The 25,645-nt window shown below is 44.7% G+C and overlaps 1 protein-coding gene across 2 annotated transcripts in view; it reads right to left on the bottom strand.

Moving 5' to 3' along the window:
• Positions 1 to 25,645, bottom strand: part of MYO10 (myosin X) — a 170,977-nt gene that overhangs the window by 133,877 nt on the left and 11,455 nt on the right. For both annotated transcript variants that reach the window (XM_054190799.1, XM_054190800.1), the window contains exon 2: positions 2,115 to 2,213. In XM_054190799.1, coding sequence (XP_054046774.1) covers positions 2,115 to 2,213 — 99 coding nt within the window. The remainder of the gene's footprint in view (positions 1 to 2,114; positions 2,214 to 25,645) is intronic.

Consider the following 25,645-nt stretch of genomic DNA (forward strand, 5'->3'; position numbering starts at 1 on the left):
AGTACTCCAGGTGGGATCTCACAAGAGCGGAGTAAAGGGGCAGAATCACCTCCCTTGACCTGCTGGACATGCTTCTTTTGCTGCAGCCCAGAAGGCCAACCACATCCTGGGCTGCAGCAAAAGAAGCAAGTGCACATTGTTTCATGTCCAGCTTTCCATACACTAATACCCCCAAGTCCTTCTCGGCAGAGCTACTCTCAGTCCCTGCATCGATACCAGGGGTTGCCTTGAGCCAGGTGCAGGACCTTGCACTTGGCCTTGCTGAACTTCATGAAGTTCACACCGGCCCACTTCTCAAGCATGTCAAACACACTACTCAGCTTAGTGTCGTCACCAAACTGCTGAGGATGTGCTCAATCCCCCTGTCTAATATCTTCATCAATGACATAAACAGTACTGGTCCCAATACGGACCCTTGAGGGACAGTACTCACCACTGATCTCCATCCAGATATTGAGACACTGACCACCACCCTCTGGATGCAACAATCTAACCAATTCTTCATCCACCAAACAGTCCACCCATCACATCCATACCTCTCCAATTTAGAGAGAAGGATGTTGTGGGGGATCATGTCAAAAGCCTTACAGAAGTCCAGATGGATGACAGCCATAGCTATTCCCTTGTCCATTGATGTAGTTACTCCATCATAGAAGGCCACTAGGTTGGTCAGGCAAGACTTGGCTTTGGTGAAGCCACACTGGCTGTCTCAAATCACCTCCCTGTCCTCAATATGCCTTAGCATAGCTTCTAGGAGGATGCAAGTGTTGGTTGAAGAACGAACTGCTGACATTAGGAGGGCAGTGGATGGGTGTGGGAACGCAACAGCTATCGCAGAGTTGGGTTACCTGACTACCTCTTCAGATGCTGAGGATAGCAGTGACTTTCACCCATCTCTCTGCCTCCCCAGGGACATGGAGCACAACTAAGTTTTGCCACCAGAGACATGACCAGACACAGATGCTTGGATGTGACCTCCTCTCTGTCACCCCGTTTCCTTTGCCACACACCCAGGGATTCTGAAGAGAAGGAAGACATCGTTTTCTCTGCCTCAGACCCCAGTTGTTTCACAGTCATTTTCACCCCTCAGTGCCAGGATAGCAGCAATTTAACCTCAAATAGGTTATACCTTGCCCATCAAAAACTACTGTGCAATTCTGTCTGGTTCCTTTCCTGCCTGGCGAAAGTCATGCAAGGAAAGTAAGCATTCCCCGAAAGACATGCTTTTCCACCCTGCTCATCCAGAAGGACGTTAAGTGAAGGCAGCAAGTTTTCCAGTCTACTGTGCTTTCCTCAGCCTTGTTCACTACCTGAAGCTACCTTCATCTGGTGCAAATAACTAAGAAAAGGAAGCAAAACTGAGGGAACAAACATCCTCCAAAAGTCAAAGGGAGCATCCTCCAGAGGTTGATGACTGTCTCAGCATAACTGTTTACATCTGACTCAACCTAAAACTGAAACCCAAGCAAATGCTAGGGCCTATCTCCATCCCTGCAGGCAGGCAGAAGCCAGGAGCGCTGGACAGCCAGGAAGCAGTTAAAATTAAAAAAACAAAAAAAACCACCACCAACAAAAAAAACCCAACAGACAAAAAAAAAAAACAATCCCAAAAAACCACCGAAACCAAACAACAAGAGCAATGAGAGGGGAGTAATGGTCCCCTTTCTTCACAATCCTCTTGTGACAGGAGCTGGTGGAGCTACCCTGGATTTGCTCCAGGAGGTGTGCCTTGCTGCCTCCCATTGAATCAGTGACACTCCACTGCCGTGATGCCGCAGTGCCACGTGCCAGCCCCACTTTCTGTTATAGTCAGGGAATACAACCGTGGAGAGGCCACCCACCTCCGGTAAACTAGATAACCACAGGCCTGTGTGGAAGAAGGCTCTCACAGCCAGCAGCGTCGCTTCAGCTTTGTCAGGCACGATCATAGCAACTGACCGGACAGCCAATGGAAAGAGCTATTAAAACCAAAGTTGTGCATTCAAGTCATACAAAAGGAATGTTTTATTCACAAACCTTAGGCTTTTAGTTTCCCTCAAGCCCTTCCCACAAGGAGAACAGCTTTTTTTCCACAGAGCATCAAAAGAGAAAACAAAGAGGAGCGATGCTCATACCTGACCATAGTCTGTCCTGAATACGACGACTCCTTCCGCACAGGAATGAACAGTACTGGGATAATGCTGATTATTTTCTCGCAGCCAGACCCGAGACCCCTAAAATAAACAAAACAGAGTTATAGATGGCATAACTGAAAAAAGAATTTCACTCAATATTTTTCTATGGAAATACTTATCAAGTAAAAAGAGAGAAAGCGAGAGCAAAATCCAAATAAACCAGTGAAATTAATAAAATAAAACAACCTCTCAGCAAGTATTTGTTGGTTTCTGCCAAAACAGTAAACACAGGAGAACTACACTTAAGTGCTTTTTTTTTTTAATAGAAGTTCCTAAACGCTGGCAAGAGCAGCTAGAGCCAATTCTCTGAGTCATGTGCCTCATGTTAGCACACGTAAAATTACAAAGCGGTGTTTGAATTTACACACAGTTTAAAAGATCCTCCTCAACATTGGCTGGCTCCCTACCTGTTTATTTTCAACGTCTGTTAAGCACTCACAGCACTTCCCCCCGCTATCATCTTTCACCTTTTTTCTAAACCACTTTGCCCTTTATAGGGTCCTCCTCTCTTGACTGCACAAAAATGCAGAGGATTTAAAAAAAAAAAAAAAAAAAAAACAACCAAAAAAACCCCACAACCTGCTAGCAGGCAAGTTTACATAGAAATGATATTCACTTTTCAGAGGTGAGCATGCAATGGAGACACTACCAGCTAGACACCTAAGACAGTCTAGTAAAACAAGGTAGGCATAGACTATTTTAATTTTCACCTGGCTGGTAGATCCAGTGTCAAGAAAACAGAAACATCCAGCACTGGGAACAAGGGAGGAGGAACCACAGCTGACGCTGCAGCTGCAGCAAAAGCCATACCATTAATGATACCCACTCAGGTTGCTCCAGCAGAGAAGGCGGCTTCAGCCGGCATGAAAACACTGAGCAGCAGCACCCCATGGTCTGACCTCCAACCCAAACTATACTCCCGTTTCTCTACAGACAGACAGCAGTCATATTCTCTCCTAAAGAAAACAGTAAAGTGGTGGTAGAAAAGGGTTGGGTTATACCCTGATAATCAGAACTTTGTGACTTCGGGTGTACGATCACTGATAAAAAACAATTCAAATAATTAATTTTGTGTGCTAGCATCCAAAGGTTGCCCTTGCCTGAATTCCTACACCCAGAAACTAGACTTCCAGCCTTGTTAAGTTGGTGGGGTGCAGGGTCCTGATTAACAACCACGACAAATACAGATTTTTACTTCTGTTACACATATAGGGCGAGTGGCCCTTGAGTCTACCACCGACTTCAGCCATGTTACAAGTTGCATATGCTTTAGATAGTGTTGAATAGACATTATCCTTGTTTCTATGACAGGGGAACGCAGCACTGAGACACAAAATAATACTCACAGAGAATGTAAAAACTCTTGCTACTTGGTTTCTCTGAATGGTAAGAGCTCAGCTGCACAGAGGACCATGTAAGAGCATCCCTCATTATTTCCCCCACCACCACCCCCTCCATCTTTTGACAAACTGCTTTCCATTTTAAATGCTGCAAATGCCTGCGGAGCTGTTTGCCCTTTTACCTCTGAAACCTCGAGCCAGATGTTTCCAGGTTTACAGCGAGCCGGAGGCAGTTCAAACCCGGCGTACATTGACTCAAGAGCGCAGGGTGAGGGCAAAGGGAAGCAGAAAGCAGAGCACTCGCACCCGGGATGGGCAGGGGGGAGCAGGGGACTGGGAAACAGCAGGGAGAGGAGTCTCCAGAAGTGGTAAAAGCAATAGGGAGGACCTGAACATTTAATTCAAAACCCAGTGACAGCAGAGGGAAGACTTCCAGCAACTCTCTTGGGTCTGCATTGGACTCCAGCCGTCAGGAAACCGAGGGCACCGCTCTGTTTTTAACCTTCTCGAGCAGCATGAACACTCTCGTGCTGACAGGTCCCTCAAAGTAAAGAAGTTCCTTCTTATGTTTAGGTGGAACTTCCTATGCTCAAGTTTGTGCCCATTACCTCTTGTCCTGTTGCTGGGCGCCACTGAAAAGAGCCTGGGCCCATCCTCCTGACACCCACCCTTTAAGTATTTATAAGTGTTGACAAGGTCCCCCCTCAGCCGTCTTTTTTCCAGACCGAAGAGACCCAAATCCCTCAGCCTTTCCTCATAAGAGAGGTGTTCCAGTCCCCTAATCATCTTTGTAGCCCTTTGCTGTACCCTCTCCAGCAGTTCCCTGTCCATCTTGAACCAGGGAGCCCAGAACTGGACGGAGTACTCCAGATGTGGCCTCACCAAGGCAGAGTAGAGGGGGAGGATGACCTCCCTTGACCTGCTGGCCACACTCTTCTTGATGCAATGTACTCACGCTACACCACGCCATATGCTTAGAGCAAGGTGAGCTGAGTCTTTTGCCTGAGATTCCTGTATGTCCTCAGCCACCTCACTTCACCTGTGCATCACCGAAGGCTGAAGTTGTGAGAGGCTTCTGGAGGGCATCCAGTCCAACCCTTCTACTCAAACAGGGTCCCCTAGAGCTGGTTGCCCAGGACCACGTCCAGATGGCTGTTGAAGATCCCCAAGGATGAAGCCTGTGCCAGTACTCGGTCACCCTCACAGTATTAAAGTGCTTCCTGACATTCACAGGAAACCTCCTGTGTTTCAGTTTGTGACCACTGCCTGCAGTCCTGCCCCTGGGGACCACTGAGAAGAGCCTGGCTTCCTCCTCTTTGCACCTTCCCTCCAGGTATTTATATACATTGATGAGACACCCCCCCTCCAGGCCGAACAGTCCCAGCTCTCTCAGCCTTTCCCTACAGGACAGATGCTCCAATCCCTTCATGGTCCTTTATTGGACCCTGTCCAGTATGTCCATGCCCCTCCTGAACTGGACACAGCACTCCAGGAGGGGCCTCACTAGTGCTGAGCAGAGGGGAAGGATCACCCCCCTCGACCTGCTGGCAACTCGCTTCTAATGCATCCAACAGAAATACCTATAGAAACCTCATGAGATGAAATACTTCAGAGTTAACACAGGACACCAGAAGAAAGAATCATCAGCCCATGTAAGAACCCCATTCAATTTTACGACGGCTGTTTCATGGTTAAATATTTTGCTGTTAGTAGTGGGATCATTCTGGCACAAAATGGAAGGACTACATGGTCGTTCAGCTTGTAGAAAATTTTTACTTCACTGGGCTTTTCTGCCTTGACCTAATAACCCCACAGCAACAAGGCATAGAAGAGCTTCCCCCCCCCAATAAACAACCATTGTTTTATTCACAAATCGTAACAGATTTAACAACAGTGGCTACTGAGACAGCCAAACTCTGGAGACCTGATGGCTTGATGGGTGGAAGCATGTACAACAGTCACCCCGAGCAGCAAAGGCAGTTTGACCCAAGACTTCCCACCACCCAGAGAAATGCTCTTGCCAGCCCGCTCCTCCTCCTTGATGAATGCAATCCATCTAAATGCACGCATAAATAGCAAAAAAACCCTATTTGTCAAAATGCAGTCAACTTCTTCATGTGCTTCAGGACAACCAAACCCCTGTTGTTCCATTGGTTTATTATTTCCCAAAATCTCTGAGCTCAAGTAACATGAAGTTTATGCTTTCAAGGGCAATAAAAAGCTTATAAATATTAAGCCGCAACAAAATTTGCCAAAACCTCAGCATTCAAAATAGCCTCTCACAAGGAGGAGAATGTTTTCCATCTTGAAATGAAATAATTAATTCCGCAATTTTATTTCTGGGGATAAAAAGGGGCCTGCACAGAAGCGTTCACTTGGCTGGGCTAGTCTTAAAATAAGCTTTTTAAAGCGAGTAGGAAAGGGTTTGATTTAAACAAATGTACATTGTTAGGGGTCAATAGCTGCTATTCAGGGGAGGCAGGAGGAACAATGCAGTTCACAAAGCCCCAGGCATCTGAAATGCAAATACAACGTGTTCCCTGGCAAGGTAGCTCAACAATACGGGATCTGTCCACGGGCTGGGTGCTCCAAGGCTTTCCCGTCCGGGGGAGGCGGAAAAAAAAAAAAACAAACCACCAAAAAAAACCTTGGCAAGAGACACCTCAACAAGCTGTGCATGTTACAGCCACCTCCTGTGCCCAGCGAGCTCTGCAACGGGGCTACCGTCCCTCTGCCGTGCGTTCGTTAGGTGCAAGCAACAGTTTTGAGAACAAAACCTTCACGAGCAGTTAGTTTATGGACAAGACTTGTCACACAGGACGCACCGGCGGAAGGACTCCGCTCAACGCACAGGGTGGCACATTATACTGATCTGGACCTGTTTTTGGGGGGAGAAGCCTGGTAACTGGGGTTACTCCAGAGCTCGCTGATGAGCCACCTAACATCCTGCTGTTCTGTGATAAGGGGGAAAGCAAAGCCACGGAGCACTTACAAGAGCCCAATGGTTTTTTATTTCCACGAAGCGAGGTTGTAAAAATACTTGGAATAGTGTTCGCAGAAGAAGGACCATATGGCACCATTTCCATAGCAAATACATTTCTCCCAATTGCAAAAGGGAAAGGAAATAGGTTTGCAAATCTCACAGCTGCAAGACCACCTGGAGAAGTCCTTAGTCCTTCTAACCTCACAGATTTTACTGCTGAAAATGCAGATGTTTTATCTCCGCTGTATTCTATTCTTGGAGATGATAAAAATCCACTCTTTTTTACTTTCTGTTGGACGTATATGCTGGAAATCACAAAATTAGCTAAGAACTTTATCTCAACTACGTAAAACGGTGGAGCATTTGTTACAAAACTGTAATTAAGAAGCTAGATTTTGTATGCATACAGGTTATACACTGAATAAAATAACTGCCTGTGCATCAATTAAATTTTTATATATACCGTATGCATCTCTATATATGGAAAAGCACATATTGTATAATAACTGTGTTCTCATCCAAGTCAAATGCTGCTCATTCACATGTTAACTTAAAATCCAGCTGAGTCATCAATGCTGTTGATTCAAAGCAGTTAAAACAGCTTCAAATTAAGGGCAGTGAACGTAGGTTATGCTGCACCTGTATTCAAAAGCATTTCGCTATTAGGGCTTGGCAAAGCAAAAGGAACAATAGTCAATATAGATTTAGAGAACCTTTTGTTTATGTACCTCAGTAGCTTGGCTCCAAATGCAAAGTTTGAGAGACAGGAAGAGATGATTTTAACTAGGTCAAGCTGGACATAGGATTTTAATGGAAAAGATAACTAAAACCACATTTATTGTCGTTCCTCCTCTCTACTAACTCACACAAAGAAGGCCACAACAAGAAAGAAGCTATCCAGATAAAAATACAGCTTTGTTAATTTCACGTTAATGAACACATTTGCTTCTGAAAACTCGTCCCTCATTGCTAGTTTAGGATTACTGAAAACACTTCAGTTCAGGGACCCAGAACATTTAACATGTCGAGTGCATGCTTGGCCAGACTACTCAGTGGCAAACGCACAAAGTCCACTGGAAGTTGGAGATCCCTCACCGACTTCCACCCCAAAATGAAGTGTTCAGCTTCCTAAGCAGAAAACCAGACCTGTTCTTCCATACCTAAGTCCAGGAAAACAAACAAGTAGTAATGGCCATTTGTCTGATGTATTACTCTGTAATTCAGAGTACTGACCTAGATCCCCTCCTTCTCAGTGCCCGGCTTCCCCGGTGCACTTTCCTTCGCTCATCGATAAAAGGCTTCCACAACAACCAGCGGTGTTTGAAACACTAAAATCACTACAAAAGTCTGCGTATGCTACCACCACACAACCTAGGAAAGGGAAATAAATTAATATTCTAGAAACGATGCCAAGATAGTGCCGCTAATGGGCTCCGTTTCTCTCCAGCCAGCCTGCCTGCCTTCTGCCAATAGTTGGTGGGGTGGTGAGGAATGGATGGAGTGACAGAGGACTAGTTGAATCCTAAATCTCTGTAGGCAGTGAGAGAAAGGACAGCTTTGGAAGGTATTTGAGCATGGAATGTGAATTTCAGTACCTTAAACTCAACTTCATGAACTGACCACACACTTAAATCTAGGCACATACTCAGTCCAGCTGAATGGGGTAAAATTCATTTTCAAAACACTTAAGACATTAATCACAATTTCCTTAGAGAGCACGGGAGTAAACTACTAACACCTTTCTCTTCACAAATTTAGTTCTGCCTCCTGAACAATACCACTTTGCTTTACTGTTTTAAAGCAGAACAAAGCCATGAAGATGTTTCCGTGGGGTATAAGGTCAGTTGAGGGGGGTTAGTTTCCTGCAGAACAAAGTCTCCTTGAAAACGAGATGTTTCTGTTGCCTGTCCATCCCCCACACCAGATCAAAGCACCAGCTCTCCTGCTCCCAAGATCTGTGGAACAGCTGCTGATTAACCTTGAACAGGCTCCATCTCCTCCTGTTTCAGTAATTGGAGATAGCACAGCGCCGACGATGGCATACCACTTTAAAAGCAAGAAACTGGATTAAGACATATATTATTACAGTTACTGACTTGAGAGGGAACTGGAATAAATTTGTGCCTTCCCCAGCCCTTTGAAAGCACCAGTGCTTCTTACAGAACCACTGCTTCATCTAATACGGACTTTTAAAAAATATTTAAAAAAAACCCCAAACAACAAAAATCCCAGCCAGAACATTTTATCTTCCTGTTATTCCCAACACAAACATCACACAGAGATTACCCTCTATATACACAGGTGGATGGGCACACTCCTCCCCACCTTCTGCTGCTGAGTGTGAAGACACACATCACTAACAGACCTCCCTCCAAGGCCAAAATGTAATTGCACTTCTCTGCTAGAGCTCTGAAGACGTGGTTGCCAGCTCCTGAGGACGACAAGGTTTCCACACCGCTAGGAAACAACAGCTTTATCACACCCTCAAAAGCAAATCCAGCAATGAAATGCCATCAAGTCTTTTTCGGGAGAGTTATCGGTATGGCTACAGTCTGAATTATGACTTTCATGAGACATTCAAGTGCTACCTTTACGTTTTGACAAGTTTTGCAAAATACTCCTTTAACTTTCAAGACTGCCCAACCTATACCACGGCATCATGGAAGAAATTCTTTACTGAGGGTGGTGAGGCACTGGCACAGGTTGCCCAGGGAAGCTGTGGATGCCCCATCTCTGGAAGCGTTCAAGGCCAGGCTGGATGGGGCTTTGAGCAGCCTGGTCTAGTGGGAGGTGTCCCTGCCCAGGGCAGGGGGGTTGGAACTAGATGATCTTTAAGGTCCCTTCCAACCCAAACCATTCTGTGATTCTATGATCATAGAGACATTCAAGGCCAGGCTTGGTGAGGCTCTAAGCAATCTGATCTAGTTAAAGATGTCCCTGCTTACTGCAGGGGGGCTGGACTAGATGACCTTTAGAGGTCCCTTCCAACCCAACACATTCTATGATTCTATGATCATGGCTGCAAAAACATGACAATACAGGAATTTGGGAAGCCTACTGTGATTAGCAGCTGCAGCCAAGCTAGACAAGCTGCTAGTGGACAACAGCTCTTCCTTGTGCCTGCAAATTTAGGTAAAGAAATAACAGTTTCTGTGCAGTCAAGTCAATGGCATTTCTGATTAATTCTGAAATTAAAAATAGTGCTCCGAGTACTATTTGGCAACTGACCATGAATAAAACTGAAAAAATGAGAAATCAGGGAAGTGAGGAACACATACAGCAACTTTTCTTTATCTACCAGATCCACAGTTTCAAGACCCGCTGTACCTCACCATCAGCAGGTGCCACAGGCTTGCCTGGCACGGGACACCACCTCCACAGCTCTCCCCTCCCCACCTTTGCTCATGTGTGTGTGAGGGAATTTTAATCTGTTAAAACTCAGTAAGGAAGATAAGTAATTCAAAAAGACAACACGTGGGTGAGGAGAAAGAAGAGCGGGTAGTTACTGATAATAGCGGGAAGATGTAAGGAACACAGGGGAAAAGGGCTTGGAGCCACTGTAAACCTTTCCGTCACCTTCTACATTGGGGCAGGGGGTAGCAGCGTCCAGGCAAATGACAGAGCTCCTCGTACATTCATGGTCATCTTAAAAGTAGCACGTAATTCTCTCCTCTTATTTGAATTCCTAAAAAGGAATATACAATATCCTTACAAAAACCTTAACATTTACCCTAAGAACCAAACAAGTCCTAACTCTGTCTTCACAGATTTCAATGGGAGTTGCAGTCCCCTCTTTGATGACAACAGTTTTGCCAAGCACTCATGTTTTTCCAAAAACACAATTTTTATTAATTACAGTCATGACTACAAATGTAAAAAAAAAAAAAAACCAACCCAAACAAAACAACCAAAGAAAAAAGAAGCAACCCAAACACAAACCCACAAAAACCTCAGAACTTTGTTTCCTCAAAACCAACTGAATTTAACTGAACTGCATACACGCACACACCCTATTCTTCATCCATGGGAGGTGAGATTTTTTTTTTTTAACCTCAACAGGTATTTTAAGGAAGACAGAACTGAGGAAGGACAGTGCGCATAAAAGCAGCAGGGAAGAGAGACTCTCCTCTAATAACCGTTCACCAAAGCCTACAGCAATACAGCAACAGTAGTTATCCCAGCACGACCACCCAAACAAGCCAATTTAAATCACCACTAGCTTCTGCTAACATAATTTTTTCCATATCGTCTAGCAAGTTGTTACAGTTGTGCATCACTGTCTGTCACCGACTCGGGGACAAGAGGACAGCCTGCCAAAATGCCTGTAGCTCATCCACAGTTGTGCTTGGCAGTCCCCCGTCCAAAAGCTACCAGCTTGGCAACTTTTTGCTTATGCTAGATGACAAGCTTCTAAACTCACATCGAGGTGGAGAAGGATTTCTAAATCCACATGTGTGAAGTCATGCTAGCACCCTCTTATCATTCCCTCCTTCAGCCACGCTCTTGGGACTGGTGTCTCAAAGACCAGTAGAAATACCTTCTTCTTCACTACCCTCTTTACTGGGGCTCAGCCACACAACTTAGCTCTTCTTAAGAAACTTTGCCCGTAAAACCTCCCAGGTCCCGAATTTGTCATCTGCAACAGGTTGCTAATGGTCTCAAAACTATTTTTCACAAGTGCTGTAAAACACCCTGGCATTTTCTTCCACCATCCTCTTGCCTCTCCTGCCTGAGCAGGACGCAAAGCAAAAGCCAGGGGAGCCACTCATGAGCACCAGTCGTGTGGTACAGGAGAGACTGACCACTCTGAAATGAGGGTAAATTTGAGACTGAACTTGAAAGATGTTTCCCATTCACCTCCTGCAAAGCCCACAGAGAGTCTTGTTTGCAAAATGGGAACTCCTGCTTGCAAAGGTAGATGTTCAGTCTCATTTCAAAACGTTTTACTTATGAGGAACATCTTTAATTTGAGTACTTAAGAGATGATTAAGTGGAAAAAAAATACCAAACCAAAACACACATTCCTTTGACACATGGGTCCTCAAGAGAGGCATTTAACGCTTACTTTCAAGACACATGAAACTATTGGGCTTATTAGTCAATGAACTGTTCAGTTCTTAATGTTCTACAGTGTACCTGGACACTGTCTTTTTAGAAGAAAATCTAAATATGGAACAACTATAGAGTGCTAGTTTTTCCACAGATGCTAGTTGTGCTATACAAACACGGATATGCCTTGTCTGGAGGGACATTATACCGGTTCAGCCTGATTTGAATTTGCAAAGCAGGCGAAATTTCTGATCAAGACACAATTTTCTGACATTGACCACTCTTTGCCAGCCATCTGACTTTATTCTGGTAGTATTTATCAAAGCATTCTTGCATCAAGGAGCATTACTGATAAAATGCCAGTGTTGCACCGGAAAGTACACAGGAGGATATGAATTTTGCAAGGCAAGGACTATTCCTGGTTTCTAGGAAGCTCAGTGTAGGTCTTCTTTCCTCTTTTTCTTTTCCCCACGCCCCGCGCCAAAGCAGCAGGCAATTCCAAGAAAACTTAATTTTAGCTAAGTGGGATTCTTGTATGAAAAAGATAATTCATATTAAGCAGCAGACTGCGCAAGGTAACAAGCACACTTAAAAAATACTCCCAAGAATAACATCACAGCTTTCACTTGGCAAGTTACTGGCATCAAAGCACAAAGGTTCCACTTTAGCTCTTATTTCTATATTGCCAATTTTCATGATCCTTTTCCAGGTCTAACAATACTACAGGGTTTTTATTTATTTATTTATTTAAATTGGTTACATCTCCCTGCAAGTCAAAAATATCAGTTTACACATGAATCATTTTCCTGGGTTACAGCAGGGATGGGCAAGAAGGGAAAATACTTCCAGCCTTAATTGTTGCAGAAAAAACAACTATACGATCAGAGCCTTAAGACGAAAAACAAACCGACCCACCCAGACTACATTCTTCAAAAGTGTGGTTTTGGTTTTTGCCCCCCTCTTCTTCCAAGCTACCTATTTTCTTAAAATTAAAACTCAGGATTTTGGAGAGACACAGTTTACACTTTGTTGCCATAAGAATTAGCAAGACTATAGTCCAAGGCTCAGAAAGTAAGTGTGAAAGGGAGAGAGAAAAGACAAAAATGGGACCACTCAGCCCACATTTATTTATTTCACTAATAGAAACGCTGAGTATTGAAAAGAGGAGAATTTTAAATCTCAGGTCACAACTTCTTCCCCTAAGTTTTACTGATCCCCTCAGACTGAATTTGCAATAGGCAATTCACCAGGCTTCATTTCTCTTTGCAGCTTTGCTTTCACAGTATCATCACTACATATCTCTATTTCACCACAGAAACCCAAGTATTTAAAGTATGTAATTGCACTGAATTATTTCTTTACATCGCTAGTTCATGCTTCAAGGTGGAATTTTTTGGTTTGTTTTTTTTTCAGTTTGTTTGTTTGTTGCTTTTTTATATCAATCTCATTTGGCAAACTACATGCGGTTTGCTCTACAAACACCAGAACCCTTTCCTAACTTTGACGAACTACCACGTCCTACAGACGTCAACAGGACCCTGCACATGTAGAACAAGGACTTACTATGGTTAATACCTAATGGAATACAGTAACCAGGAGGAATGGATGAAAACTACCGGGCAGTTGGTAAATCAGGATGCGCTGCTGGACCTGATCAGTAGCACTTCCACCAACTGTTTCAGCCTTGCGTTTCCGACGGCCCAGCCAGCCAGTCTGACAAGCAAACCCCAGCTATGCTTTGACCACAGGCAGGTGACAGGTTTGGGCTGCACCAGGCCTAGCAGATGGAGCTCAGGTCCCCCATTGCTGTAAGCCACAGAGCTTTCACCAACAGAACCCACTCAACCCTGTTCATATGCCCTGTTATAAGTCAGGGGCAGTGTCCTGAACCCAGGGCATGCATCGCTTTGCAATGCCATCTCCAAGAGCCGAGACGGCCCAACGGCCAACCCCTCGCACATGTGGTCCCTTGGAGTGGGTGCAAGGCAGCTCACCACAGCTCAAAGGCAGGATCAGGAGCCCCAAGAAGCTGGATGAAGGATAAACACAGGCCATGTCTACAGCTAGCCAGGAAAATGTGGTTTTCTGGCCTGCAGCAGCTCGGTAGCAGCAGCTCCGAGGCTGATTTAGGAAGCTCATGAAGACGTTATCGGGCTTGCAGCATCACACAGAATGAGTCCAACGTGGGTTAGGAAACAACCTGAGGTGGTGGGGAACCAGTACTTCACACCCAGGACCCAGCCATCCTTAAAAATTAATTAAATAATAATGAATGGACCCTTTAAAGCCTTAAAAATCCAGGATGCAAGCAAGTTCCTCTCCAGGTCCGAACCCCTCCTGTGGTGCCTGGCTTCTTACAAGCAGGTTTGGAAGATGGGATGATCCTTTGCCAGAGCAACATATGGATGTTCTGACAAACGGAGGGCAGCAGGGCACCTGTCTGTGCTCTCCTTCCTTACCTTTCGTGCTTCAGGACAGCGCAGAAAAAGCCGATTCTACGACTGAAGTCCTAAGTTTGCAAGGCTAGCGTTACCAGCTTCCCACACTAATTTGCATGCTGCAAACCACAATAATCACCGAGCAACTCCAAATTGCCCGTCTGGAGAACACCTGATGAAAACACAACCAATTAAGCAGAACATAATGGCACGCTTTATCATTAAAGGGCAGAGCGCTGGCTTGTTCCCACGTACCCAAGGCAGAAACACTGGCGGTTGGTGGCCCAGGGCTCGTGCATTCGGGGACTGCAGGGGACCATTGCCGTGCCAGGTGAGCATCTGCTGAGCTCAGCCTGTCTCCTCGGGGATTGCAGGGGATACAGGGGACCACTGCCGTGCTCGGAGAGCACTGGCTGAGCTCAGCCTGGCTCCTCGCAGAGCACATACGGGGCCAGCCCCATGGCAGGCACTCTTCTTGGAGCCGTGAGGACATGCACTCCAGACAAGACAAAATCTCTCCCTTCTTTGGGGACCACTCAGACGGACGTTTGCGCTTTTTAATGGCACATGATATCCAACATCTTTTGCCCTCGGACTTCCTGCAGCTCACTGCCTTGCATACAGCAACAAAAGGCACTTCTTAAAAAAACAAGAGCAGGCAGGCAATAGTATTTTAATTAAATTCTAGCAGGATTACCCGCTAAGTAACACATATTACCGTTTTATGCAGAAACGGGGCAAGCACGTTTGCTGGAGAGTTAGTGGGAGATTCAACCAACGGGGCAGAAGTAAGCAACTAAAGGAACAGTCTGGGTATAGACTTTTAAATAGATATTCTCTATTTTCAGGAAGGTGGTGGGGAGGAAAAAAGAAAAAAAAAAGTCTTAGAGTGACCCTCAGACTCTGTAGCAGTCCTGTAAAGAGGCCCACAGGTCTACACAGATAGAAAAAATACAGTTTATTCCCCTTTCCATTTATTTTAGAATTAATTTGCTTTCACAGCAGTTGAAAAAATGACATTAACAGGACTCTCTGAAATTGGTGCACCTGTCTACAGCCTGAAACAGGTGTCTTTCTCCCACCTTCCTAAGGCCTGTTTTCTTTTGTCCTACCTACCCCCATCAATACTCTGGGATGCCTGGAAGGAACCACCCCCAGAGGCTTTGGTGGACAATTCTCTTGGGTCTGGAGTTAGCAGGAGGACTGGCTGTCAACAGCAGCTCTTCCCAGCTCCTTCTTCTGCAATGATTACTGAAGTCTTTACCTCATTCTCAGGTCAGAAACTCAAGAAAGGATCCCAAACAAATGTTAAAGCTCAGCCGTGAACCAAGATGTAAAGCATGTAAGATTTGATCACTGTTGTATTTCTATGTAAAATGACCTCCCACCCCCTTGAAATATGAAGAGGATACATCAAATTGTGGAGGATAAAAACCTATAACCTTAAATAATGTATTATTCAATTCAAAATTAATTCTGTTCTTAAATAACTCATAAATAGGACCTAACCTACCAACCCTGAAACAAACGTTAAGTGTCAGTAAGTATGAAACAGCCACTTGTAACCTATAAGGTTGAGAAGTAACCTATTTCTCAAACGGTGATCAAATGTCTTTAAACAAAAATCAATTGCAACAGCATTTGAAAACACCCAATTCACTTCCCCAAAGCAGAAGCAAAACAGGGACCTTTGGGGACAGGGAGAATGAGGATGCAGTAGTAGAAGAGAAATTTAATCCTAGCAGAGTCTCTCATTCAGCTGTTGGATGGTGCGAGCAGAAGACTGTCCATCAGGGCTAATCTCCACTTCCCCAGAGGCTATGTGACGCCAAAGCAGGCTGCACCGGTGGCGTTTTACACCACCGTGATGCATACAGAAGATGGAACTTCATAGAAAGGAGAGTTGGGAACAGATATCGAAAGCAAATTTAGCAATGAAGCTTATATTACTAGTTAAAGTTAGAAAGCCATGAAGTCCATCTGAAAGGCAGCATTTCTTGCATGCGCTTTGAACAGTTTTGCACTTTATCGGCTTTAAACTCCTCTCTGGGACGAGGTGATGCTTTGCAAGGCTTCCCACTGCAGAGCCCTGTCACTGCTGATGAATGCCAATGGTATGCAGCAGTCGCAAGGTAAAAAGGCAGCCTGAAACACTGCGTTCATTATATTCAGCCCCTCAAGGTCACAGCCCCCTGAAAGGCAATCTCCTGCTTTTGCTTAGTCCACTTCTCCCTGACCTGATGCGTTTCCTTCCAGTAATGCTACTCTTATGAGCATGCGTGTTTTGACTTTTCTGCAAGTGTGCAACTATAAAACGAAGCATGTACAGGGCGAGTCACCTGAGTCATTATAGCAACTCATTTTTTCTTTTGTTGGGATTTTTTTTCATATATATTTTACATATAATAAAGATTTACTCTCTTTAAATTCATTTGACAGTAAACTGCCAGAAGGGGAACACCTTTAGTAGAAAACCCAGAAATGGAGCAGGTATTTATATCAGTAACCCTCCTCTCCTCCTGTCACAGATACTTTCACGCCATGCGCTGGACTGAACCCTGTAATTTCATACACATAACTTCCCATCTCACATCTACAGACAAATCCCCCAGGCAGGTCATACAGAGCAGCTCGCAGGTCCCTAGAATGTACAACACACCTTTCCTCATGGCTTGTAGCGTCTTTCCTATGAAGGTCAAAATCTGCACTCCACTTTTCAACAAAAAGGCGAGGCACGCTTCCTCCCTCGCGGGCACACCTAGAGATTTGACGCGTTCCCATTCTGCGCCCTTGTTTTCATGGCGGGGATGAACGTTTCCTGCATCACTCCAGCGCCGATTTATTTATTTCTTTTTCTTCAGTGCCTGTTTATATTACAAGCTGGCAATTGCTAACAGGAAAGACGACTACCTCAACTTGTGGCTGGAGCAGAAAAAGCAGAAACACAGAGCAGTTGTTTCTGTAACATTATTTTGCATGCATACATGTGCATTTTACTGTACTGCAGAGTTGGTAGAAGATTTAATCCTACGCCACAAAGCAATTAGAAGAACTTAACAAAACAGAAGTGCTTTAAATCATTAATACCTGACAAAGTGACATCTATCCCAGAGATAAACGAGGAGTACAAGGAAATGCATCTGGGCCGAGGCTCTGTTCTAGACTGCTACAACCAGTACACAAAAGAACAATGAAAACAGGGTTGAGCAGCAGCATGCCTCTCAGCGGGCAAAGGAGCTTCTCAGCCAAGTGATTTTAGCTATATATTGTATTCTCTCAGAGTTGCACCATTCATGTGACAAGGTGGGAACTCCTTGCACCCAAGCTCTTCACATTAGCCAAGGGGATTAGCTCAAGCAAGAAGCAGAGATTGACTTTCCTTCCCACTTGTCCAGGATCAGGTCTGAAATCAGACCGTACTGTTTACTACCAGTGTGACCTACTTGGGCCGAGATGCTAAACTCCATTTTTTTGGCCTAAATCCAGGGAGGAGATCCCGTTTCCTTCACATGAAGACCTGCCAGCTGTGAGTAGGAGCCACATCCCCCAGCCAGGAGCTCCCACAAGCGCCGGCTGTGGAGAGCTGTGCTTCCCCCGGTTAGAAAAACTTGATGCGAGACCAGAGAAAGGCACGGCAAGAACACAGCTGCTTTGAGACAGAGGTATTCGAAAGTGAACCCCAGCAGACTTTAAGACTGGTGAAAATAATGAAATGACGGTGGAGACTGAGGGGGTATGAAACATATTTGCATGTGAAGCACAAGTGTATTTGTGGAGAGCTCGGGATGCACCAACGGGTAGGGGATCCTGCTGCTAGCAAAAGCATACCCAGGAGCTGGCACCTCTTTCCACTCTGGCAATCACATCTTCAAGTCATATTCTTTTACAATGAGGGTGGTGAAACACTGGAGCAAGTTGCTCAGAGAGGATGTCCTGTCCCTGGAAACGTTGAAGGCCAGGTTGGAGGGGCTCTGGGTAACCTGATCTAGTTGAAGATGTCCCTGAACATTGCAGGGGGGTTGGACTAGGTGACTTTTAAAGGTCGTTCCAACCAAAACTATTCTATAATTCTATGACAGTATTTCAAAAAACACTACCCGATACCTTAGGCTACCCATAGACTAACATGTGCCTCTACCAGGCAGCATATAGACAACATACACAGACCATGCAGCTACTGCAAGCCTGACAAAAGCATGCTTTGCTCCTGCAAGGAAACCGCTCCAGTAGGTTTACACATCCCTCCCTGCTCCACTTTTCCCAGCTCCCCCCATCACCCTCCCACCCAAAAGGTATGCTGGAAGCTACAAGTCACTCTGGACAGCAAGCTTTCACGAGCAACCCTTGTTGACCCTAAAGCCCAAGGAACCATGATCTTTCTCTTAGCTACCTCTGAAAGTACGTCCACTCAGGAGCACGAACCCTTACACAACAATTTGTTTTACTTAGCAGTGAATTAAGTCAACCAACTCTTCCGTAAACATCAGCCCAAACAATTCCATAAACATCTACTTCCCACAGCGTGGTGCAGTTCCCCAGTCTGTGAAACCTGGGAGGACTTCATAGGCTTGCCATCACAAGGATGTTGCTTTAAATTACTGATAAAGAAGGTGACTGCACAGTTAAGTTCCAAGTCAAAACAGCAGGGTGACTAAATTAAAATGCAAGTGTAACACTCAAAATTACTGATTCTTCCCTGCCCAGAGAGGTGCTTTTTCTTTAATAGTAACAAAAAAAGAACTCTAAAAACAGAAAAAAAGAAAAAAGTGCCAAAACCTAAAGTATATGGACTTCATAGTAGTTAATGCCTGCACAAGCTCAGACTGGGAATTTTCCATGACTGCTTGACATAGTGCTATTAAAACATATTTAATCTTTTTTTTTTTATGGCACTAAAAAACGCAAGCCTAAAATAAATATAAATGTATTCCTTTGCCTAAACACAGGCAGATCTTTTACTACTTTTCATACTAGTAATAAAGTCACTCCTCATATTACTACACCAAGAGTCAACAAAACGGCTATTTGTTGAGTTTGGGCAGTGGTTTTCTTAATAACTCTTAAGTAAAGTGAAATGACCTAAACACTGCTGAAAAACAATTTTTCCACAAATGCTGAAGCATGGAACTGTGCAAAGTGAAGCATTATACGGGCAAATTACTGTATAACAAAACAGGATTCAGGAAAGCCTCCTTTGCCTGAAAGAGCATGTGCTTCATTTCAGCTGATGTGAACGTGACGCATGCCCAAGAAGGAATGAGTGCTTCTTCAGCCCAGACCTCCTTTGGGAAAAATGCTCAAACTTGGTCACCCAGAGGGGTACCTGTCCCTACTGAATTACCCTCAGAAGCGTCATTTCAAAAAAGTGAGTGTTTTTAAGCATGTCACTGATTATTCAGATGGCTTTAGCCAAAATGGTATTTTTACTCTTCAAAAATGAAAAAAAAAGAAGCCTCTTATCATTAGTCTAAGAGCAACAGAACATCTGAGAAGTATCTTGCTCATGATTACCAGAAAACCCAACCCCATGCAACAGTTCTGCTGAAGTTGGTGCCTCCTTAATGCTAGGGCAGTAGGAATCACGAAAAGCCACTTAAAGCTTTACTGCAAGTAAGTACTGCAGTGGCAGTGTGTTCCTCCACTGCCAGCTCCATATTATCTTCCGCCAAGCTTTTACTTGGCTGGTCAAAATGACTTGGCCGGCCAAAAAGACTTGACCTTAAAATAGAACCAATTTTCTTTTCAAAGAAGCCATAAACTCAAACCCAGTAACTTTGTGCTTACTGCACATACTGCCTTTAACTCCCTGTGCGGCATATAACATAACGTTGTTCTGCAGGGAGGAACAGAGCCTTCCTCACCTGTAAGGAAATTAATTTTGAGTCCTTGGAGCGCCACACTATTTTCATGTGTGCAGCGGAAAATACTGCAAACCACAAGGACTAATGTGCCTGCTCCTTCACCAAGAAAGTCAACCAGAACTTGGCCCCTTGCTCAGCAGGGGCAGTAGATCTGGGTTTTTTTTGCATCAGCGCAAGGGCTTGGTGAGGGCGAGAGCCTTACGCGCTACACCTCTCTACCTGGGAAAAGGGAAAAATAAACATTGTAAATGGAAAATCCTGTAGTATTTTGCAACTAGAGAAGCGAGGCAAAAGCAGATTGAATTACTTGTTGAGGGCTGCAAGCCTTTGGCAGATGCAGCGATGCAGTTTAAATCATCCAAATCCCACGACAGCGTTCACATGACATCACCTTCCCGCTTGCTCACGGGCCGGTCTTCCTACAACTTCCCTGTTGTTTCACGTATCAACTTGTCTTTGTTTTGAAGAAGTGACTATAATTTCATCATATTTCTAGCTGCTCACGTACACGATGAGCACAGCTGAACTCTGGCAGTTGTTTATCACTGAACCGAGATCTTTTGAAGAGAGCACTTACACAATATTGTTTTGGTCACGTTTTCAGTTCCCATTCATCTTCAGATAGCCATGAGCATGTTTGTTTAGGCACAAATGTGACTGTCAGAACTTCTGTGTATTTTTTCAGATATACACATGCTTGCACGATGTTTTCTTCTCCTATTAGTTAAACCCCACCTCGTATTCACATAAGCAAGACCCCATTTCTACAGGACAACTACAAAATCTAGGCACATAGATGGAAGTACAGACACATGCTTCATTTTAATTCCTCAAGATCACGTTAAGACCCATCTCAAACATACCCAACTTCCACATGTAATACACATCATCAGCCAACTTGCAAGAAGTAAGTTTGGTTGGTTGGTTTTTTTTTTTACTCCAACATGCTGTACAAGTCTCTCCCTCAGATAAAACTGCATCCATTTATTTTTTTGCCTAAAAATATTTGACGGACACATTTACAGAAATAAAATATGTGATTCCACTCAACGGACCCTCCGTTGCAAAAAGAAGCTTCCAGCAGAAGTGTTTCCCAGCAAATCCGTTCCTGACTATTGCGGAGGGAGCAGGGGCAGGCTGTGAATCACCCCCAGCGCAGACACATCCACACCCGCTGTCCCCGAGGTCGCTGTGTGAGTAACCGGGACGGTGCTGCGCCCCAGGTGTTGAACATTACTCACCTGTAAAACTCAGTTGCTACTTTACACAACAGTGTATAGTGTTATACGCAGCTTCTTCCCGCTCATTTCAAGGAGCGCGCAATGTCTGGTTCTTCTTTAAATCTATTTTCTACACGATGTCTCTAACTTCAGACTTTTTTTTTTGTCCCTCCTAACAGCAGGTCTCATGATACCATCTGGTGCCTGAAGGACACAGGCTGGCACGTAATTACCCCTATCCAGTCCCAACACAATTCAATTTCTTCAGCAGAGTTCGGAACTACAAGACTCCTTCACTCCTGACTTCATACGCTGCTCTGCTTCCTCTCTGCTAAATTAAAGGAAGCATCATTGAAACTCAGCCTTCTGGGGGCCAATATGGTAGCAACATTTGCACTCTCCCAAAACCCAATCATCTCTTAAGGACAGCTTCCTAAAAAGCCAAAAAATCTTCTACGGAACTTCACAGTCATCTCCACTTTAAAAGTCACCGGAGTCTGAACACCTCCACTATAAAAGTCACCGGTGGTAAATGTTCTTCCTTCAACACATGCCACCACGCACTGCATTGGTGAGGAGATGGCTTACTGGGTTAATTTAAAAAAAAAATTCATTAGAAATAAAAAACTCATTTCTAGCTTTCCAGGAACATGCCTGCAATAAAAGCAGCTCTACAGTCACACGGAAATCAGTGTAACAATGACACTGAGACAGGTTAAAAAACGGTAGTAAGTTAGACAAGTCGTTTGTTAACAAAGCGGCATCTGTGCGGAGAGCACAGAGACCCGATTGTGGCAGAGATTCCCGCCCTCGTCACCGCCGGCGGGGACACGGCTGCCGGGGCCACACCAGCGCTCCCGGGTGACAGGGGGACGAGGCAGCGTGGCTTAGGTGGGGCTGTGTCACCCCCCGTGAGCCCCTGGGGGCGGACACAGCAGCGATGCAGAAGGGCACTTCAGCATGTGCTTTAATAAGCCTTAGAGTAGACTTGCAGAAGCTACACTTGAGCCACGGCCACTGCTATCTAAAGGCAATTTGTACCAAGATCAGCAGTCGTTACCTACTGGATTTCAGTCATTTTGACCGGTTACTGTTAAGTGGAATTTTGGGGGTTTCCTGACTCCCAACAGGGACAGTGTTCACAGAGTCATAGACTGGTTTGGTAGGGACCTTTAAAGATCATCTAGTTCAACACTCCCCTTGCCATGGTCAGGGACATCTTTCCCTAGATGTTCATAACCTCTACCATGGCAAGCTTGGACTGTGAGATGTAGGAAGACAAGCAACTTGTACCCAGCTAGAGGCCAAAACCACAAGGTATTTCAGAACACGCTTAATTTTAAATACATTACGACTCTTCTCCAATTCAGGTGGAACTGCATGTCCCACATTCATCATTACCTGCCTTGCTAGAATAAGTAAAGAGATCTTGATTTAAGTAGAGCAACATCAGCAGCTAAATCTCCGTGGAAAACACATCCTGATATTATGCAAGCCAAGGCACCAAACTTCAGAACCCCAAGTCTCAACACTTTCTCCCACTGCTTGTTTTGGGTTTGTTATCTTTAGCCATGATCACATAGCTTAGCTATACATCACCGAAACCCTAGAACTCTCCTGTGCCTTTAAACCTACCCACGCCAGAAGCCACTATCGCAGCCGCGTGTTTGCGAACTGCCAACGTCTGCTGATAAGAGAAGCAAAGCTCACCATGGGGAACAAACGGTCCTCGCCTCTACTACCCACGGCTCCGGGGAGACCTTTGAAACAGCCCTCTCGGCTGCTGGAGAGCTGCTGTGCAACATGCCCCATATGGAGACACAGCCAGCAGGACGCTCAAAACTAAACGTCTTCCAACTGAGGATAAGCCCAGGAGCATGGCACCTTTATTATGACTATCCAAAGGAGCCCGAGAAGTGTAACACATCCACAAATGTGCTCAGCATTAAAGGGGAAAGAGGACACGGCAAGTGTCAATGCTTGGTCACGACGGAAGAAATCCAGGTCTGAAGATAAAGGTCCCAGTTCCGCAGCAGTGAAGTCAAAGAGAGGTTAATTATTATTTAGCTATTCATGCAAGCCCCCAAGCTGCTCACTTAATGAGGCTGAAACACACTAAGCTAAGTGTAAAAGGTAGCTGCTGCTGCAGTAAAGACTTTTAAAATGCAATTTTTGGGATCAGCACCGTACGCAGTACAAGAAACCCAACGACACAGACTGCAGAAGGAGCCCCTCTGGAAAAGGTTAATCCCAGCGTCTGGAGACTGGGAAAACCTGCCACCCCTCCAAAGCCGCTCCTAAACTCCACAGAGGGACCAGGGTCTTCAGGGCTCTTCCAGGGTCCTCAGGGGAGTCTCAGCACATCACTGCTTCTCCCTGCTCTGTGGCCTCCTCCTCACCACCACACCAGGTGACGCCAAGGAAGAAAGTCAGCCTGCTCCTTCCCCAGGTTTTATTTGCCAAAAGACAAGACCTACTGACCCACTAGGTGCACATTAGCTACTCCCTACACTGTTTCCATATTGCTCGCACGATTACAGATATTGGTTTAGAACAAAATCCAGTATTTTATCAAAACTGTAAATGTAATGACAGAATAGAGATGCTGCCCTGCAGGGAACACATCTTATTGAAAGTGAAATGATCTATAAATTCATGTATTTATTTCAGACTGGGGCCAAGCAGCTTTTGCCATTTACACGAGTGTACTTGAAGACCTTTCTTTGAGCGGAAAACAGCACAAGTGCAGCTATTTTTAAAGCTATCTAAAAAAATGGCAGGGCATGACATACCTTATTTTTTACCACACGGTAAAGATGAAAAACTAGAACAACCTCTCTCTTTTATCCGTCTGAGAGCCTAAATGAGTAACTCTTTATTTATAGCCACTAATAGTTACCACTTCTGACCTTTTTTCTCCTCAACAAACCACCTTTCCATCAGGGTTTAAAGTTTCAGCTATTCAGATGTTTTTATTAGTTTTGCTCAGTATGGCTTTTGAGCTGTCAAACTTCCCAGGTCATTGAAAAATAAACAAACAAAGAAAAGGCAAAAAAAAAAATAATCTGTTTCACTTCATTCCAACTACAAAGTCAGAAAGAGGGAGCAGATATACAAACCAATCGCAATTTTTTTTTTGCTTTTAAATAATCCTGAAGCAACTCATTGCAACATGTTTCCTCCTATGCAGACATTCCCCCAGCTGCACCAAATCATTTACTTATATTTAAGGAACAGAAAAAAGCACATGCAATATACAAGAATGTTAGGAAACATCAGCATTAGAAAGGAACAACAGATAATTACAAAAAGAAGGCAGAAATATCGTATGTAGATCTGCATGGGCAAAGAGTACAAGGCACTATTTTCCCCACCCCTCTCCTCTTCATTGGCAAGAGGGAAAGGAACCAACAGCACAGCATTGCAGCTGGAGTAGAATAAAGTATCGACAAGCTCAATAAATATTGACACCCACAAAAGAAGCAGCAGCTTCATAGCTTTCAGCTTATTAGCACGGCCTTTCTTCAAAGCACATACGTGGAGCATCCTAGCTTCCAGGTGGTTCTCAGACCCTTCCACAGGTGAAGATGTAAAGAGCGACTTCCCAATGGTCCCAAGCACAGGCTGCCTCCTGCAGTCTCGGGTAAAGCTCTCGCCCTACCTGACAGAGATCTCTTCAGATTTCTTCCTCTTCTCACATTTACAAAGACCTGATAAAAATCCAACTGTTTCCTGGAGTGCAAGTGGTAGCACCATGACTGCTCTCCTACAGAGAAAGAGCAACTTGCTGATTACTAGTTACTCTCTAGTACATCATTTGGAACAAAATTAGGGGGAAAGATGATCACATGACAACAAAATCAAAGCAGGAATTTCAATAAAAGCAAAAATGGCAATTTTTACTACAATAATATTGCCACCAACAGAGCAGTACTAACAAATGCCAAAGCCCTATTTTTTAGGACATAAATTACTGCAGCTTTCTCAAGAATAACCCCAGATTTCTCCAATAAGCCTATGTGAAACTATCCAGAAGCACGTCATTGCTCAATACTGACAAAAAAAAAAGATTGAAGGAGACAACCCTAAAAAGCAAGACTTTCCAAAACGTTGGCATTTGTAATACCAGAAACCCAACCAGAAAAAAAAACAAACCCCACACTCAAAACCTACAGCTAGGAAAACTCCAGCTGGCCTCAGGACAGCAACAGAAGATTGTTCTCTGACTTTAACAGGAATTGCAAAGCCAAAAAAGAGCTTAATTTATGCATTTTAAAGCAGTAGCTATCAGGCATCATTATCCCATTGGACAAGGAGACCCCTTTGAGCAGCCGTCCTGCTAAAGCATCTGCTGCTCCTGCTCAGAGCCTGACTGCGGCTCCTCTACTCCTCCTCCCCAGGAAAGCCTCAGGCCGTCCCCGCAGAGACGTGACCCATGATCTATTGCCGCAGGTGTCCAGACCTCTTCTGCCTTGAGCCCTTCTTGCCCCTTCAATTTAGCCACTGATTAACACGCACCTACTTTTCTTTCCCAGAGAGAGACGACTCCGGTCTACACGTAGAGCAGGAGGCACATCCCT

Source organism: Rissa tridactyla, chromosome 2, assembly GCF_028500815.1.
Source record: "Rissa tridactyla isolate bRisTri1 chromosome 2, bRisTri1.patW.cur.20221130, whole genome shotgun sequence".
NCBI lineage: Eukaryota > Metazoa > Chordata > Aves > Charadriiformes > Laridae > Rissa > Rissa tridactyla.